The sequence below is a fragment of the Arctopsyche grandis genome, chromosome 6 (genome assembly GCF_051622035.1).
Source record: "Arctopsyche grandis isolate Sample6627 chromosome 6, ASM5162203v2, whole genome shotgun sequence".
Lineage (NCBI taxonomy): Eukaryota > Metazoa > Arthropoda > Insecta > Trichoptera > Hydropsychidae > Arctopsyche > Arctopsyche grandis.
Window position 1 is genome coordinate 15,518,105 of NC_135360.1, and position 16,675 is coordinate 15,534,779.

General features: G+C 34.2%; 3 protein-coding genes across 8 annotated transcripts in view; 2 read left to right on the forward strand and 1 right to left on the reverse strand.

Moving 5' to 3' along the window:
• Window positions 1-5,520, forward strand: part of LOC143913420 (transducin beta-like protein 2) — an 85,837-nt gene extending 80,317 nt beyond the window's left edge. For all 4 annotated transcript variants that reach the window (XM_077433185.1, XM_077433188.1, XM_077433187.1 and 1 more), the window contains 4 exons: window positions 4,211-4,434; window positions 4,516-4,888; window positions 4,957-5,142; window positions 5,216-5,520. In XM_077433185.1, coding sequence (XP_077289311.1) covers window positions 4,211-4,434; window positions 4,516-4,888; window positions 4,957-5,142; window positions 5,216-5,310 — 878 coding nt within the window. In that variant the 3' untranslated portion in view covers window positions 5,311-5,520. The remainder of the gene's footprint in view (window positions 1-4,210; window positions 4,435-4,515; window positions 4,889-4,956; window positions 5,143-5,215) is intronic.
• A 707-nt stretch (window positions 5,521-6,227) lies between these two features.
• Window positions 6,228-11,365, forward strand: LOC143913434 (SREBP regulating gene protein). Its single transcript, XM_077433207.1, has 4 exons — window positions 6,228-6,943; window positions 7,038-7,194; window positions 8,016-8,167; window positions 9,892-11,365. The coding sequence occupies exons 1-4, from the start codon at window positions 6,833-6,835 to the stop codon at window positions 10,078-10,080; spliced, it is 609 nt and encodes a 202-aa protein (XP_077289333.1). The 5' UTR covers window positions 6,228-6,832; the 3' UTR covers window positions 10,081-11,365.
• LOC143913431 (putative isoaspartyl peptidase/L-asparaginase GA20639) lies at window positions 10,222-14,331 on the reverse strand. 3 transcript variants are annotated; one of them, XM_077433202.1, is made up of 6 exons: window positions 14,291-14,331; window positions 12,771-12,983; window positions 12,503-12,699; window positions 12,323-12,436; window positions 11,909-12,083; window positions 10,222-11,815 (listed from the first exon to the last, which is right to left on the reverse strand). In XM_077433202.1, exons 2-6 carry the CDS (start codon window positions 12,958-12,960, stop codon window positions 11,535-11,537), a joined length of 957 nt encoding a protein of 318 aa, XP_077289328.1. In that variant the 5' UTR covers window positions 12,961-12,983; window positions 14,291-14,331; the 3' UTR covers window positions 10,222-11,534. The 3 variants fall into 3 exon arrangements, with proteins under 3 accessions (XP_077289328.1, XP_077289327.1, XP_077289329.1); XM_077433201.1 differs by lacking the exon at window positions 14,291-14,331 and adding an exon at window positions 13,297-13,464 and having other exon boundaries at window positions 10,223-11,815; XM_077433203.1 differs by lacking the exon at window positions 14,291-14,331 and adding an exon at window positions 13,220-13,323 and having other exon boundaries at window positions 11,083-11,815.
• Window positions 14,332-16,675: the final 2,344 nt, after the last annotated feature.

The following is a 16,675-nucleotide window of genomic DNA, read 5'->3' on the forward strand; positions in this document are numbered from 1 at the left end:
CGCAAAACATTAAATATAATGTTTTGCGTTTAACAATATTTAAAAATACTGGTGGGGTGTAATACCTGTTTTCCGAGATTCTGGACATTTTAAATTAATAGAAATGATAAAAATTTGTGAATTGTTTTTGGAACTGAAAATTGGACTTCTACCACTTTCAAAGATAACGGCTTGGAATCGAAAATAATTTTGTTTTGGTAATATGTGTTTATACCTAAAGGGTATAGAGGTTTTGTTGGAATCCTAAATTTAAGACTAAATTTAAAAATTGTTAAGTTCCGGGGAAATTTGACGTCGATTAATTTTTCACCTCCTCGTCTCAGGTTTTTGTTTGATAACTTTTTTTTAAATGCTTTTTATTATTACTAAATTAAATTATCTATTTTAATAGCTACTCATCTACTGATCATTTTCTATTTTACAATTTTAAATTAATTTTGTTATTAATCATAGTATTATATTATTATAATGTTAATATGTACAGCGTAATAGGAAAAAGAGATCAAAAACCTATTTACAATTCATTTGATAACTTTAAATAGCTACATACATACATACATATGTCGATTGATGGATTTGTTATTTTCTCACTATATTGGTACATAGGGTAAGTTATTTTGCTCTAGACTTGTATGTTATTGAGCTGAATGTGCATTCCACTTTACTCAGATAAAATGACCCAGTGTGAAATTATCAGATGGAAAATGATTGCATGAAAACGTGGCCTTCCGCACTTTACGATACGAGCGGTCTCTAGGTCAACCGCCTACGTATGTCCTGTGTCTATTTTCATAAATCGGAAACACGTGTGATTGGAAATAGATTAAACATTTCGCTTAATGTCGCGAAAATGCCATTTTACTAACGCCATAAAAAGTAGTATAGATAATATAGATTCTAAAAATGCATGTACATATGTACGTATGTACATAGTTTGCTTGAAATGTACTGAGCCTCGCGTTGATCTACATGTAAACCAGTTAGTTAGTTGTACATGTCATATGATGCAAGGATAACTTTGCGATGTTTCTGCGAAACGGTTGGCAACAAACGAATGTGATTCACCTTCCCCTACTTTCATTCAAAACAACTGTTATCGAAACTAATTTTCCCGCCTAAATCCTGAAATGTGGACATAAGCTCATTTCAATAGATGGAGAATTGGAGGAGAAATTGTACGCATTAGTTGGAGGACTATCTCCATATCACACCTGAATCGTTTTTGATGTGCTTGCAACACTTACATACATACATATTATATGTATACGTATTTTTTCTACTTCACTTTTTTGGATTGAGTTTCTTATTACGCGGAAGAGTTTAGAAAAGTCACGCAAAGATTTTTCCTTTTTGTTCGGTTGCATTATTACGATTAGTGTTTTTTAAAAAAAATGTCACGTTCAATAATTTGAGGTTATTGCGAAGAAACGACGACAAAGAAATGCGGTATTTCTTCAAGAGATTCTTTCGAAATTTACGATCTAGAAATATTCTACGCATAGATCTTACTTGTGTCTATTTTTCAACAATTTAATACCGGTCAGTACAGCTCAAGCCGGCAACTGTACGTAAACAGCCGTATGAAAAATATTCTTTAGTACATTCTATATGGACTAATTCATATGGTTCGCAGTGACGCATTCGAAACAGCAGCAACCGAGACGATCTATTCATATTATACAGCAGTGCATGTCACTGAAACGTATCAAGCAGAAGTAGTGGAAATATTTTCATACTGCTATGGACATATTCACGCATGTGGAAATATTCACGCATGACATGACGTCATAGCGGCGAGTGCACGCGTACTAACAAAAGTTAGCCTGAAAACCTGGCCAAATTTTTTTTTTACGTTTTTTACCAGAAAATAGCTTTCTGTACTATTAAATGTGAGCTATTGACGATTGTAAACAATCTTAAAATTGTTGATAATTTTTCAAAATTCCTCAAGTTTCGCCGGAGGGCACTTTGTAATGTATATATAAACCGATTTTGGCTTGCACTCGTCCAAAACAAACATGAACGTGCAGAAAACGGGTGGTGCTGTATAGTATGAATAGAAGCAGTCTTTTCCGTGCTGTGTTGTGCCGAGATGTTGACGTGCAGTGCTTGATAATATAAACGGACCTTAAAGTGACTCTTTATAAACCGATAGTTTCTGTTTTTAACATGCCTTATTTGTTTTAATTATTTAATCAAATATTATTACTCTATATGTATAAAATATATTTTGTAAATGCATTCAAGTAAACATTTTTTTTGTCCAGTTTTCTATGCCATTTTTACAATAAATAGCTTATTAGGACTCTAAGGGCATTGTTTATTGATATAATAACAATTTATAAATATATGACCCAACTTTTCTTCTAGGTCTATTACGACAGAATTTTCCTCACTCATAAAAATGACTGTATTTGAATTCCACAATTCTTCTGAAGTTTACGTGTTTCGGCACTGATGTTAATAAAATGGCGTCCATTATTCACAATCTACATGTCGTCGCTCACTCTTGAATATTTATCAAGTCGTAAGCTGAATTTCAAACGATTCCACTTCGCATTTCCTACATCGTTTCAAGGTAGTTCGTACGTTCCCAAGGTGGACATGGCGACGAACATCCCTAGCCGATTTGCACAAAGAACATCCATATTCGTATCCCAAACACGCCTAGCTACGCTCTAACTTCCAACCTTATTGTCATTTTAATATTTCGCGCTCTAAATGCATCACAAATGAATTTTTAATAGAGATTACTCAAGTATTTCTGGTCGTGAGACTTGTTTCTATTATGCTCTCGGGCATTTGCCAAAATTTTTCCTCTTCAGACGTCTCCTTTCCAGTTACAATGACTTGCATAAGAAGATCAGATAACTCTTCTTCTTTACAATGGGAATAATCAGCGTTCGTATTGCAAAAACGGCGCTGACGGAAGACGATGTTTTTAGGCGGATTTCGTCCGGTTTTGAAACGTCGCGAACATATTCAATTATCTCGAACGACCCGTAGAAAGTAAATTGAATAATTCATGTGAACAATTTTGTTAAACGTTAAGCGACGTGATATATTTTTATATTCGAAGACGTTTTTAAGTATACATACATACATTAGTAACGTGTTTATTTTTCTATAGTATTTGCATCATTTTTACTACAAAAAAGATTTAACAAGGGAATAACACGTCGATTAACTACTATGCTTTATGGTGTCATGACATTAATTATATTATCATCATCTACAGCCATTCACCATCCACTGCTGGATGTGAATTCGTCTCTGTTTTGCGCAGCTCTCATCCATCTCACCACCATACATATTTCTAGTTTCGTCCACCTATCTTCCTTACAGCCTTCCGCTCACCCCTTAACATTCTCTCGGGTACCATTTGAGCACTTCTTTTGTCAATTCTTCTAACTACGTGACCCGCCCATTTCCATTTCAAATTCTTTACTCTCCACTATATCCACTACCCTTGTCATATTTCTCACCCACGTATTTCCTATCTTAATGCTGAGCATACGGCGTTCCATAATTCTTTGAGTGCATTTAATTTTGTGTAGCATCTTGTCGTTTAATGTTCATGTTTCATATCCATACGTTATCAAATTATAATAAAATAACATATTTCAGCTTGTGAATGCGTGGAACAAAATTATGATACCCTACTTTTGGGTTTGTTTTTAATTGCTATATGGTCTGGTTGATTCTCTATGACTTGTTTTGGTTATTACGTGTAAATTAATTTTGATGGAGACATTGTGATATTTGCCATTCTCCCACTACCCGTGCCTACTACGGTTACAAATGGCGCCATTGTTTTGAAAATATCGTCAAACATGCGACGATCTTTGTGAATGCTAAATTGTTTTTGATTGCTTCGGCAACAATCGTTCGATGCTGTCACTTGTTTTCTTGGCTCGAAAATGTTGTTACGTTGTTATTGAAATCATATATTTTATGTAAGGTACAAAATGTCTTTGTAATTATTTACAAAAAGCACAAACTCGTGTGCGTGCACCGACAATAATAGTTAGAGAACGGCATTATTGAACTAATACCATTTCGTGCCAGAATTCACTGTCACTTTCTCTGCACTAGAAACGCACTTGCTAACTATAATGCTATACCTTTACGTATAAGTTAATTGTATGTAATTTTTAAAGCCTACTTTTTACTACAGCTAGCTGTAAATAAATTGTTTTATTATTTATAGATCGAACTGTGTTTTTTTGGGATATTAAAGACATCCAAGGAAAGGGTCGAAAGTCTGTGAGGGTGAATATAGAATTTGATCATGGGACTCACATTGCGTGGAGTCCGGACGATAAGGCTTTCATTATCCACAAATATTTGGAAAATTGTATAGAGGTATATAAAATTGAAAAGAAAAAGGATGGATTGCCTTGCACTACTACCAAAGCGATTACATTTGAAAAGGTAAAATAAATATTAATACTTAAACTCAATTATTGTAAATTTGTATTTGTTGATAATTTTATCAATTATATTTTATTTCAGATGCATCTTGAAGAAACTGTCGGTTTTGGAATAGCTTGCAATGGACGTTTCATGATGTCGTGCTCTACTAAAAATGACATAATAATATGGAGTCTTAAAGGAGAGCAATTGGCTAGAATTGATACTTATACGATGACTACCATGAAAGCAAAGATTTCTCCGTGTGCTCGTTACGTTGCTGCTTCAGGATTTGTCCCAGATGTGAAAGTTTGGGAAATTGTATTTGACAAAACTGGAAAATTCAAACACGTTGCCAGAGCCTTTGAATTGACCGGTCACAATTCTGGAGTATATGATTTTGCATTTGATGCTGGAACGTCACACATGGCTACTGTATCTAAAGACGGCACTTGGAAATTATTTTATACCAAAGGTTTTTGTTATTTTTTGATAAAATTCATCATTCATATATTATTAATTAATTTTATAATAAAATTTTAGTGGATTATGTTAGAGGAGAAATGGTACAATTGATTAATACGGGTACTTACACCCAAGGGAGTTCTCCTTCCATCATATCACTTTCTCCAAAGGCTGATCTTTTAATTATAGGTACAGGAAACTCTTTAGAAATTCTGAAGGCACAAAGTGGAGATGTTATTGAAACAATTGATGATGCTTTCGCTGGTACATACATTTGCATAATATTTTTTATTGTATTTTATTTCAATATTCAATGATTTTTTTGTTTCTTTTTCAGATGATGTGACTAATATAAGATTTGACTTGTTAGGAAAGCTGTTATTAGTTTCTGGAGATAATAAAGTTAGGATATTCAACAATACTTTTCAATAAAATGAATTAACTACCTCACTAATTATTCAATTTACCAATATTGGTATTGTTGGATAGTTAAATTGTTAAGACTGAATAACAAATTACATACATATATAGATCTTAACAGTACATACTTATGATTTGTATGTGGACATTGTCAATGAGGATTTTCGTTCAGATTTTATAAAACAAAAAGTATTTTTGTAATAAAAATAATATGAAATGTATATATGTAGCATTTTATTTTACTGGAGTTAAATATTTCGATTTATATCTAAATCAATGATAATATTATATTTTTAATAAAAAACAATTATTATTAATGCTCATTTGTATTCAGTGTAAATTATTCTTCATAATTTTTACTGGATTAAATATAAATAATTTATAAAAAATATATAATTAATTAGATTATAGAAATTCTAATGAACAGATATTTCATTTTTTTTAATTTCTAAGAATGTTTATCTTAAGAGGTAAGTACTACTTATAGTAAAAAAAATTACATAGTAATGTTGCATTTACAAAATAGTATTTTAAATGTGAATGAAAACCAATTTTAAAACAAATTATTTGGGTAAAGTTTAGTATTTACACTTAAATATTTTTACTCATTTTTCTGTTAGAAAATACCTCAGTATATTTAATATACAGTTAAGCCGAAATCTAATTTAAAATAAATTAAGTAGGTATGTATGTACATTAAATATTAAGTACATATTTAGTTGACTATACAAAATATTGATCAGTTTAAATTGATTTTTGATCCAATTAATCAGAATTAGTTATTCATATGTATGCATATAAAATTCTCTACATTTTATATTAAATCCCCAACTAATTATCATTCACTTCTGCAAAATCAAAAAGAGTTCAAATACAGTCAACTTATAAATAATTAATAAGACGATGTACTAAAACCTCATATTTAATCCACATTTTATTTAAATTAGCTAACATTGTATGTAGATCTATGTTTCTAGGCAAAAAGTAAGGTTGGACCTAGTTATATGCATAAGTTTTTACATATAGTAAAAACACTAATTTAAATTTTTAATTGAAATGAAATTCAACAATTAATATATAAATGCGTTCGTACATATGTATATAACAAAATATGTTAACAAAATTTATTGTTGTAAATAATTAGTTAGTCAATAGTTTTATTGCAATTAACAATTGAATCAATGGCTCGGTAATTTTCCCTGTTTTATAATATTAGTTTTATTAATTATACAATTGAAATCAATAAAGCTTTTAACAAACTATTAAATTTATTGCTAAAATATCATATTTCAATGTGTAAGTATGCTAAATTTACAATAACTGATCGAATATGGATAGTATTAGAATGTATGTATAAAATATGAATTAGTTGGGTTCAAATCAGATTGAGACGAGCGATAAAATATATTTTCGAATTTCGAATAAACGGAGTTTAATTTGATTGAATGTTGGTAGTCCACGAAGATGTTATGGCCACATATGTCAATGCAATCGGTGCGAAGTGAGCGAGGGAGTGCGGTGGTATGCGGGGCGAATGATGTGGCGGTGCGGGGGGGCGGCGCTGCGGCTGATGCGGCGCCGCCTGGTGCTGGCTGTCATCTTCGTCTCCTCGCTCTCCTACTGCATCATCAGCTTGCTGCGGGATGTCAGTCTTGTCAACTACCACTGAACCTTTCACATTATTACACTCATCGTTCGTAATATCTGTATATTGATTGTTCAAACTTTCAAACCCTTAGAACAACAATGCGGTGGATTCAGAAGTCCAAGATATTGTAATGGAAAGAAAACATCCATTTATATGGAGAACCTTGCAGGAACACAATGAGACAACAGTAGAGAGCACCAGTTGTCGCAACTCCATTCAAGGGAAAGTTTTGGTGGTCGATGACAGGGGTATGTTGTTTTTATACATGTTCCTTCTTATGAGAATGTTTGCAACTTCGATTTCTCTAATAATGGGTTCTCAACAAAAAGTTCTTCCAATACATATTTTATGCTGTTACAAAAACATTTTTAAACAGTGCAAGTATATATCATCTGCATACAATAAATTTACTGTACAATAAGATTTTAATCTATATATATATAAAAATTAACGTCTGTGTGTGTGTGTGTATCTCGAATGGGCTCCTAAGCCACTGAAGCGATTACGATGGAACTTTCAGGATTTGTTGTATGCATGTCCGGGAAGATTACTGTGAAAAACAAACGGGAACGGAAACGGGAAAAACGGAAATGAGTGTAATTCGCTATAATTTCGAATGTTTTCGCGTCGCCACCAGGGTGTTTGCTGCCCGCGTTGTTCCGAAAAATGGGAACGGAAACGAGAACGGGAATTGCATGCGTTATTGTGGCATCGCAACGCATGCAGGGTTCAGCTAGTTATGCATATAATAAAATTAACAATATTAGAAAGTTTTTGAAAATTTAGTTATTTGTATATTTTTAGATTCTCCACTTATTTTATTTAATCTTATAACACAATAGATGAATATTAAATTAAATTCTGTATCCAAATTATTATCTCGGCTATTATAAATACCGATAAACTTTAGGTAATACAGGTTGTATAATAGTTATATTATAATAAAAAAGACGAGCACATCGATCAATATGCCCGAATAGTAAACAGTACAGAAACTACTCTTTTTCTGGCACTCTAATCTGCACCTATGTATCAATAAATATAAAATACATATCATTTTTTAATTCAGGATTCGTCTGTCACCGACCAGATGTGTTATCTTCGGGATGTTGTAATTCACTATCGCACACAACCAAACAATATTCGTGTGCAACATGCTCAGAAGGACACTGTTGCGTTATATATGAATATTGCGTCGCTTGTTGTCTTCATCCTGATAAGGTTAGTATCGTTCATTCTACTCCAAAAGCCAATGACTTAAAATGTATACAGATAGTGGTGTCGTCCAATTTTCATTACAGCAGGTTCCCAATAAAAATTTCAATACATAAACATGTATTAAAACCATTTCAATCAAATTGTATACTATTCTTCTTTCTTATTTTCTCGTTATATACTGAAAGTCGTTTCTACTGAGTCTAGTTTCTTCTTCGTTAAATACTGAGCGTTGTGGTCATTTCTATCATCTGGAATCCGGTGGACGATCCGTCTCCACTCCTCCTGGTCTATTGATAAATTGAAAGCAGCGTTTAGGGACGATCCCGCCAGTTATTTAATTTGATCTGACCATCTTACAGAAGAATGTTCTCTCGCCTGCCTTTCCTCTAGTGTTCGGGTGACTACCAGCTTTTCTAGACTCCACATTATTCTTGGAAATATGGTCAAAGTAGGAAATAATCCTTTTTCTCTCCGAGTCTCTCTGAAACTGTTTTGGATGGAGATGAGGATTCTTTGAGGATGGAGATGTTCGTGGGTCTTTAGTACCACATTTTGAAGGCACCTAACATGTCCCTTTCTCTCTTTCTTAGCGTCCATGTCTCAACTCCATCCTCTTTCCCTTGAGATCAAGGTATCTAGGTAATATACATAAAATTGTTGATTGCCTCGTAGTTTTTTAAAGCATTGGAGTTTATGAGAGAGAAGAATCTGTGAATGATGAGGATTTTTGTTTTTATTTATTGATGGACGTAGGTGTTCAATCGTTATTTCTATTTTACGAATTAGTTTAGCCATTTCATCCTCGATGCTGGCCTTAATTAATATTGTGTTATCTGCGAATCTTGTACTATTGTAATATTTTATTGCTGGTAAACCGATTTTTTTCACGGGAGATGCTCGATGGGTTTCTCGTAATTTATCTGTATAATCATTTATCACAATTTATGTTTATTAACCCTTTGCCCGCGGCAATAAATATAGCGAACAAGTCCTGTACGCGGCACCTTTTTCGCGAATTTGGCAATCGAGTTTTCGACCTTAAATACAGATTTTAATATTTACTCAAGTAACCAGATATGTTAATTAACACATAAAGTATTATTTTAAACAATAAAATACATAATATATCTCGTAGTTTTGGCTTAATTGTCAAATAATTGTTCTTCATACAATTGAGACGTATCGTCTCAATTGTATGAATACGTGACGTCACATAAACGAGGTTTCAGTATGGTTCCACAAAAAACTAATTTTGACTGATATATATATTCATTTTAAGCAAATTGAATAGATGGCATTCAACTCTCAGTAATATATTCAACCAATTTTGAACCTTAAAACAGTTGAAATAGGCGCGTATAAGCCTCAAAATCCGGTGCAAAGTTCAGAAATTCTATGGAAGACAGCGGCGCTACAGACTTGTCGCCCAAAGCTTTCATAGAAGACGGCCGCGGGCAAACGGTTAAGGCTATATAGAAATGAGCTATATAGAATGGCTATATAGTCATTCTTGGCACAATAAATAAATAATGAACATTCGAGATTCATATCCTTCCATTAAAACCCAGAAACACATTACTATTTAACTTATGGAAACTTTTAATTTTGAAAAAAGGGTTTCTGAAAACCAGTTTAAATTTCAGTAATTTGTGTTTTAATGACTGAGTGTTGAAAAAATATCTTCATATATATGTTTGTTAATATAATTATTTTCTTTTAAATTGCAGAAAGAAATTCTCGAAGCTATTTTAGATAAAGTTTCAGTTCAACATAATGTACTGTTTGCTTCGGTGAACGACCACTTTGAATTGTGTTTGGCCAAATGCCGTACAAACTCTCAGAGTGTTCACCACGAAAACTCTTATAGGGATCCAAAGAGAAAACATTGTTTTGGTGAAGATGTGCCCGGTTCTTAGTGTTATAAAAGTGTATTTATTTATTTTTAGACAATTTATAATTATGATTTTCATATAATCAACACAGCAAAGATACGCACTGTACACACCAAATACTCATACATACATATGTAATTGCAAAAAAAAAAAAACAATATAGTTGATTGTGTTAAACATATACATTTTCGTCTCAATTTTTTTTGTAATTATAAACATTATTATTACTACTATAAACTGTAAAACGAAGTTTGTATACTTACATATGAAAAATTGTTTGTTTTTGTTATAGATCATTTCTATTTACTTTATTTTTAAATTGTAGGCTGTGAAATTATGTCTATATAGTTTGTTTTTGAATAAACATATTTTATAGACATTAAAATTTAATGAAATTATTTTTTTTATATAAGTTATGCATATAGGTAGATATGTGGTGTTTGATTTAACTCTTTTAACGCTAAACAACGAGAAGAGAATTGCTAACAACGATCGTTGTTGACTTCACAATGGTCGTATTTGAATACTTGTGATCCAGTGCATCATTGGTATGAAACATTTTATATATATTTATACCGACGCAAACTTTTTCTTTGCGCTCGGGTTTTCTATTTCCACTATTTTTTATCTATAATGATATAGCATATAGAATAATAGTAAAAACAATAGAAAATCGTTTTCTATTATAGAGGTCACGAGCCGTCGTGCAATTAAATGCAAAATAAATGTTAACGATACCAAAAACATAAACTGTCACCCTCTCAGTGCATCTCACTCGCACGCTCGAATTTACAACCACGAAATAGAGAGAGAGAGAGAGTTATCAAACACCCATTTCAAATACAATGCACAGTAAAGTATGGCAAACTCAGCCAATGAAGTAAGTTAATAAGTAATACATTATTTTTTTTCTTCAAAAGTATTATAAATGTTAGAATTCCTCGCTAGGATTTTGAAAAAAAATGTAGCAGCCAAAGGGTTAAATCCAATTATCAACTTCATAACATTAAAATATAATACGTTATTGGTATCTATTATCTATTTTTCTAATGAAATGATTTCATTTGTTGAATTTTACATACATATTGTACAATAAAATGTATTTCATAATATGCAATTAGATAGTAAGAATCACTGAAACCATATCAATTTTCTGTTGTTGCTTTACAATGTTATTAAGGAATAGTTTTGTTTTGGTGTAATGTTAAATAAAATGTGTACATTTTATCGATAATATAATCTTTATATGTTTTTGTATAATAAATTTAGTTGTTATATAGAACAGTCTATTTTGATTATAATATAGTATTAAAAAAATATATGAGTTTATATGAACATAGATATAAATCCATCAGTGGTATGTTATCCATACCCGTGATTCATTCAGCTCGCATTGATACTTGCAAACCGTCCACATTTGATGCGGTTCCATTTCCAGATGAACAGTATATATGGACAGCCTGATACATAATATCTATTTACGGAGCATTGACGTCAAAATCTTCAATATTATGTTCATTGGGTTTGATGCCATAGTGGATTTTTCCAGCTTTAACATAACACCAAGCCATCATTTTAGAGCTAAAATACATTCCAATATCTCCTTTATTAGAGAGAGTTATAGCGCCAGCTGTTTCTGTAAGTCTATTGGTCATTGCATCAATGGCTTGGGTGGTTGCCTCTTGCGGACTTAAGCCCTTTTCCATACCAATGATGATGCTGTGAGCCAAACAAACTTTAAGAATAGTTTCTCCATGGCCTATTAAAAGTACATATAAAAATTGATGAAAGTAAATGTGAAAATTGTTGCCGAATCTATGAATTTATCAATCTTTTTTATTATTATTTGAACCTGTGGTGGACACTCCTCCAATTTTATCATCAGCGTATGTGCCACTTCCTATTTGGGGGGTATCACCTATTCGGCCTACATATTTCCCGGTCATACCGCCTGTCGAAGTAGCCACAGCAATGCGTCCTTCACTATCGATAGCCACAGCTCCAACAGTACCCACGCCATCACCCATCTTAATATTAAAAGAAGTAACTTTATTTTAAAAAATGAATTATAGTTGTACTACAAATATAGCCATATTAGCAATAAGAATTGACAATCAAAAGATTTTAGCGATTGTGACGTATAGAGTCAAAATTTTTTATTAAAAATAGTCGACAACCCCAACTCTACATCACTAGAGTTTCGCCTTACTATATAACTTGTTTTTTTCATAATGTAATATAAAGAATAGAATTATATATTAATTACATCTTTTTTGTGTCCAATCTCAATTCGACCACCACCTCCACCATTCAGGAAGTCTTCCAATGCTTGTAAAGCTGCATCAGTAACCAAACTAGATGGGGGTACAGTTTCGAAACCCTGAAATTCATTTCACATGATTGAATCAAATATACAATGTTTAGATTAAACCAGCGTCTTTCTCACTTCGGATATTGCAAAACTTCTAGCACCATCTCCTCCCAGCATGGCATGTGGTGTTTTTTCTAATACGCGCCTCGCTATACTGATAGGGTGTCGAATATCTCGTATCAAAGTCACACAACCTGCTTGTAAGTCCGATCCCCTTTGCATGCTGGCTTCCATTTCTACTGCGGCATCAAGATTCAAAACCGATCCATAGCCTATAGAAATAGAAAAAGTCAACGAACTGAGGGTAAACAAAAAAAAAGGTTTAGTGAACAAATTATTTGACCTGCATTAAATGCTTCATCGTCTTCCATAGATCTCACAGCCACTTCTATGGCATCTAAAATGGATCCTCCGGAATTTAGACATTTGTAGCCCAAAGAAGCGGCCAATTTAACTCCTTTAATTTTGGCAGGAACTCTGTTTTCCGGAATGTCTCCTGCTCCTCCATGCACAATTATCACAGGTTCTACCATTTTGATTTCAGTTTTATATATGTCTACAAAAAATTATGGTGTCTTTGAATGAATACTTAATGGCTACGTCCACACTACCGATATCTACACCCGATATTTACGAATTTTTCCATAACCAGTTCCTAAATAGCAACCACAGGTTGCAATATGGGAACTGGATATGGAAAATTCGAAAATATCGGGTGTAGATATCGGTAGTGTGGACGTAGCCAATGGATTTGAAAGCGGCCGCTATCTTTCAAAAATAAATCTTTCTCACTTATTAAAGAGATTCATTAAAAAATGCATTTTGAAAATTAAATAAATGATATAAAGTATTTATTCCAAAATCCAAACCAGTAAAATGAGTGCGCTGCTTTGTATGCTCGTACAATGATAACAAGCACATTGACTCATATTTACGCAGTTATATTTAAAATCTTATCAGGTATTTAAATACCTGATAAGATTTTAAATATAACTGCGTAAATATGAGTCAATGTGCTTGTTGTCATTGTACGAGCATACAAACGAGCAGACTACCATAATTTTTTGTAAAATTAAATAAAATCACAGTATATTTAAAATCTTATCAGGTAATTGTTTTATAATTAAACATTGGCCAACTCTAATATAATTTAGCCTAAATTTTTAATTGTTTACGAGCTGTCAAAAATTGGTTCCCCGATTAAAGATCCAGCCGACCATTGATCCACATTCCATTGCATGGATTCAACGGCATAACTGGTATAATAGGGATTTAGCATTGATGTATAATATACTAGATCCGCCCTCACGTGTTATACTTGTCTCCCTTTTGACGCATGCAAAATACATGGCGCATGCACAGTTTCTTTTAGTAGGTAGGTAGATACCGCTGCGTCGTAGGAAAAAAAACCCAACTTCCCCGGTAGTTAAACCCCCCCGCACCCCTCAGTTAGTGAATACAAGATCTCCGACCAAAATAACACGTCTGGGCCTATCTAGTGTATTATACATCAATGGGATTTAGCGTTCTTTATTATTGTATGGTTTTAAGTTGGCAGCACTAGTTACACACACACATGCGTCCAACGGTTTGACGTTTCGTTGAGTTTTCGTGTCCGTTACTTTAAAAACTCATAATTTACAACACGTAGCAAATGGCAAGAAGACGACATGGTCCGATAACGATAACACCTTAGGATTTAGTATTAACTTCAGATGAAGTAAAAAAAAGACAATTGGCGTCAGCAATGTTGCTATATTACTCTAATTACGAATCTGCTCTGAGATGGTGTGCTCGCTATCGGTTGATTAAAAATGCATACATTGATATGTCCTAATTTTCATTCTTTATTCATTTTAATACCTATAACGAAACTACGTGACAGATGCGAGCACTTGAACGTCAAACTGAACAGCGCTAAATACCTATTTCATCCGGTTCGGTGATTATTGCCCACAAAGCGCTCAATTACTAACAAACTAACCAGTAGATTCTATGACATAATCACTAATAACCATACTAACACACTTGTGAAGAGTCTCGGTGATTACAACAAAATGTCTATACCCTTCAGGTATAAACACAGATTACCTAAACACAATCTGCTTTAGGTCATCGACTTTATTGAGTCTTTAATTAATATTATGTATTAGATGTATTATGAGCATTTATAAGGATTGTAAATAGGTTTTTGAGCTCTTTTTCCTATTATGCTGTAGATAAACATTAGAATAATATAATACTATGATTACTAACCAAATTAAATTAAATTGTAAAATAGAAAATGACCAGTAGATCAGTAGCTATTAAAATAGATATAAGATGTATTGTGAACATAATTTCGTAATAATAAAAAGCTTTTAAAAATCAAAAATCAAACAAAGCGCTCGCCCAAAAGTCACTAAAATCTCTATAATGGAACATCTAATGGACTCTTTCAACCTATCTTTGCAAGAACGTCTACTTTCAAGAACTCGTCACTGGTGGAAGCTATCCGGTTCCTTAATGTGATTGATGAGCATTTTGACCTGTTCAACTGTCGTGTTGATGAGCTGGTTATTTTCTTGAGATTCAATACGAGACTATTTGAATCAGATGAATGATTGGAATTTTTATTGCTTTTTCTTTGTTATTTTCTTTATATTTTTCTTTTTTTTTTGTAAGACCGGTGTGACGCTTTGGGGCAACCTGTCAGGTCACACTGGTCATTTTATTGTTGTTATTATTTTAAAATAATAAATTAAATAAATAAATCTAGCAGCCGAAAAGTCCACCATACTAACGAGAGCTCTAGTGCCAAATATTCCGTATTCGTGATTTTCATGGCAAAAATCGTATTTTGGGCGATTGCAATGATCATAATAATCCAATTATCATTTCATCCAAACTCGATCGGTAGGAATGACTACCGATCGTCGTCATTGCTTTTTTATAATTTAGAAAGATACTTTGTAACTATGTATGTAAGTATGTAATGTTGGTTGGTAATATTGAAAACAAAACAAAGCTTCTATGGAGGATGAACGAATGAGACGACTGGCATGTTAATGCACGTGTTTATTATATGACAGCTGAAGACAGAGTGAGTAGTGGCTCTCCGAACCCAGCCGGGTTGGTCCCCACTCGCAGGAAGGCAACCAAACTCGACCATGTCGTATAAGCGAGCCGCCACATCACTCCCCCCCCAGCATCAGCGATACCAAAATTACAAAGAAACAAATTTTACAATAGAAAAAAAATTATTGTTACACAAAGAAAGAGAAAAAAATTATTGAGTGGGGAGAAAAAAATTGTTGACGTGGGTCATCCGCTGTGTAGGTGTACCGCCCTGAATGGTCGGTAGATTCGAGGGCGGTGACGTCGCGAGCAGGACGGTGGCTGGTCCGATGGTCGCGCCGATGCGATGCTGCGGCGGCGCCGCTCTTCCGAGGCTGATGTCGGTTGGTGGGGCGGCGGGGGCGGCAGGGGCGGCAGGGGCATCGATGTGGTTGATGATACTCCGAGCTGGACCGTGAGTCGTTGTGGCTCGTGGAGGTGTTGTAGCGCTACCGCCCGTCTCGGCGTGACGACGCTCGTGGGGACGGACGGGGCCTTGATGATGATGATTGTGATGGTGCTGAGGTGGTGTATGATGAATCTTGTGGTGCTGGATGACCGTTCTATGTGTACTGGATCGCGCATGACTCCACATCCAGCTGTCAAGATCGTCGTCTCATTCGCTCCCCCATTTTTTTAAGCACCTGTCATCGACGTTGTGGCTGGACTCATGTCGATAGGTAGGTAGGTAGGTAGGTAGGTAGGTAGCCGTGTCTGCTCGTTTATTGGCACCCGCGGGCCGTGGCGTGCTGTGTTGATGGCGATGGGGGCGCAGCGGGTAGCTTTCCCGCCTGGCTCGGCGAGGCAGGGATGAGCGGCATGTTGAAATTGATCGAGGCTGCGTGGCTCGATGTCGGGGGTCACCAGTATGGGGGATGAACGAATGAGACGACTGGCATGTTAATGCACGTGTTTATTATATGACAGCTGAAGACAGAGTGAGTAGTGGCTCTCCGAACCCAGCCGGGTTGGTCCCCACTCGCAGGAAGGCAACCAAACTCGACCATGTCGTATAAGCGAGCCGCCACACTTCTATGACGACGATTCGATATATTTTTTTCGATTCAAATATATTTAATAAGAAAACAAATGAAATACTGAGCGAAGCCGGGTAAAACAACTAGTATATAATATATATTTCAATTTAAAACC

What these genes read in the sequence shown, in the direction of transcription:
- LOC143913434 (XM_077433207.1), top strand. Translation starts at nt 6,833, where the DNA reads ATGATGTGGCGGTGCGGGGGGGCGGCGCTGCGGCTGATGCGGCGCCGC. An exon ending in TTTGGTGGTCGATGACAGGG is followed by an intron (nt 7,195 to 8,015) that starts GTATGTTGTTTT and finishes TTTTTAATTCAG; the next exon opens with GATTCGTCTGTCACCGACCA. An exon ending in GTTGTCTTCATCCTGATAAG is followed by an intron (nt 8,168 to 9,891) that starts GTTAGTATCGTT and finishes TTTAAATTGCAG; the next exon opens with AAAGAAATTCTCGAAGCTAT.
- LOC143913431 (XM_077433201.1), bottom strand. Translation starts at nt 13,348, where the DNA reads ATGTGCTTGTTATCATTGTACGAGCATACAAAGCAGCGCACTCATTTT. An exon ending in GAAGTTTTGCAATATCCGAA is followed by an intron (nt 12,437 to 12,502) that starts GTGAGAAAGACG and finishes AATGAATTTCAG; the next exon opens with GGTTTCGAAACTGTACCCCC. An exon ending in AGATTGGACACAAAAAAGAT is followed by an intron (nt 12,084 to 12,322) that starts GTAATTAATATA and finishes TTTAATATTAAG; the next exon opens with ATGGGTGATGGCGTGGGTAC.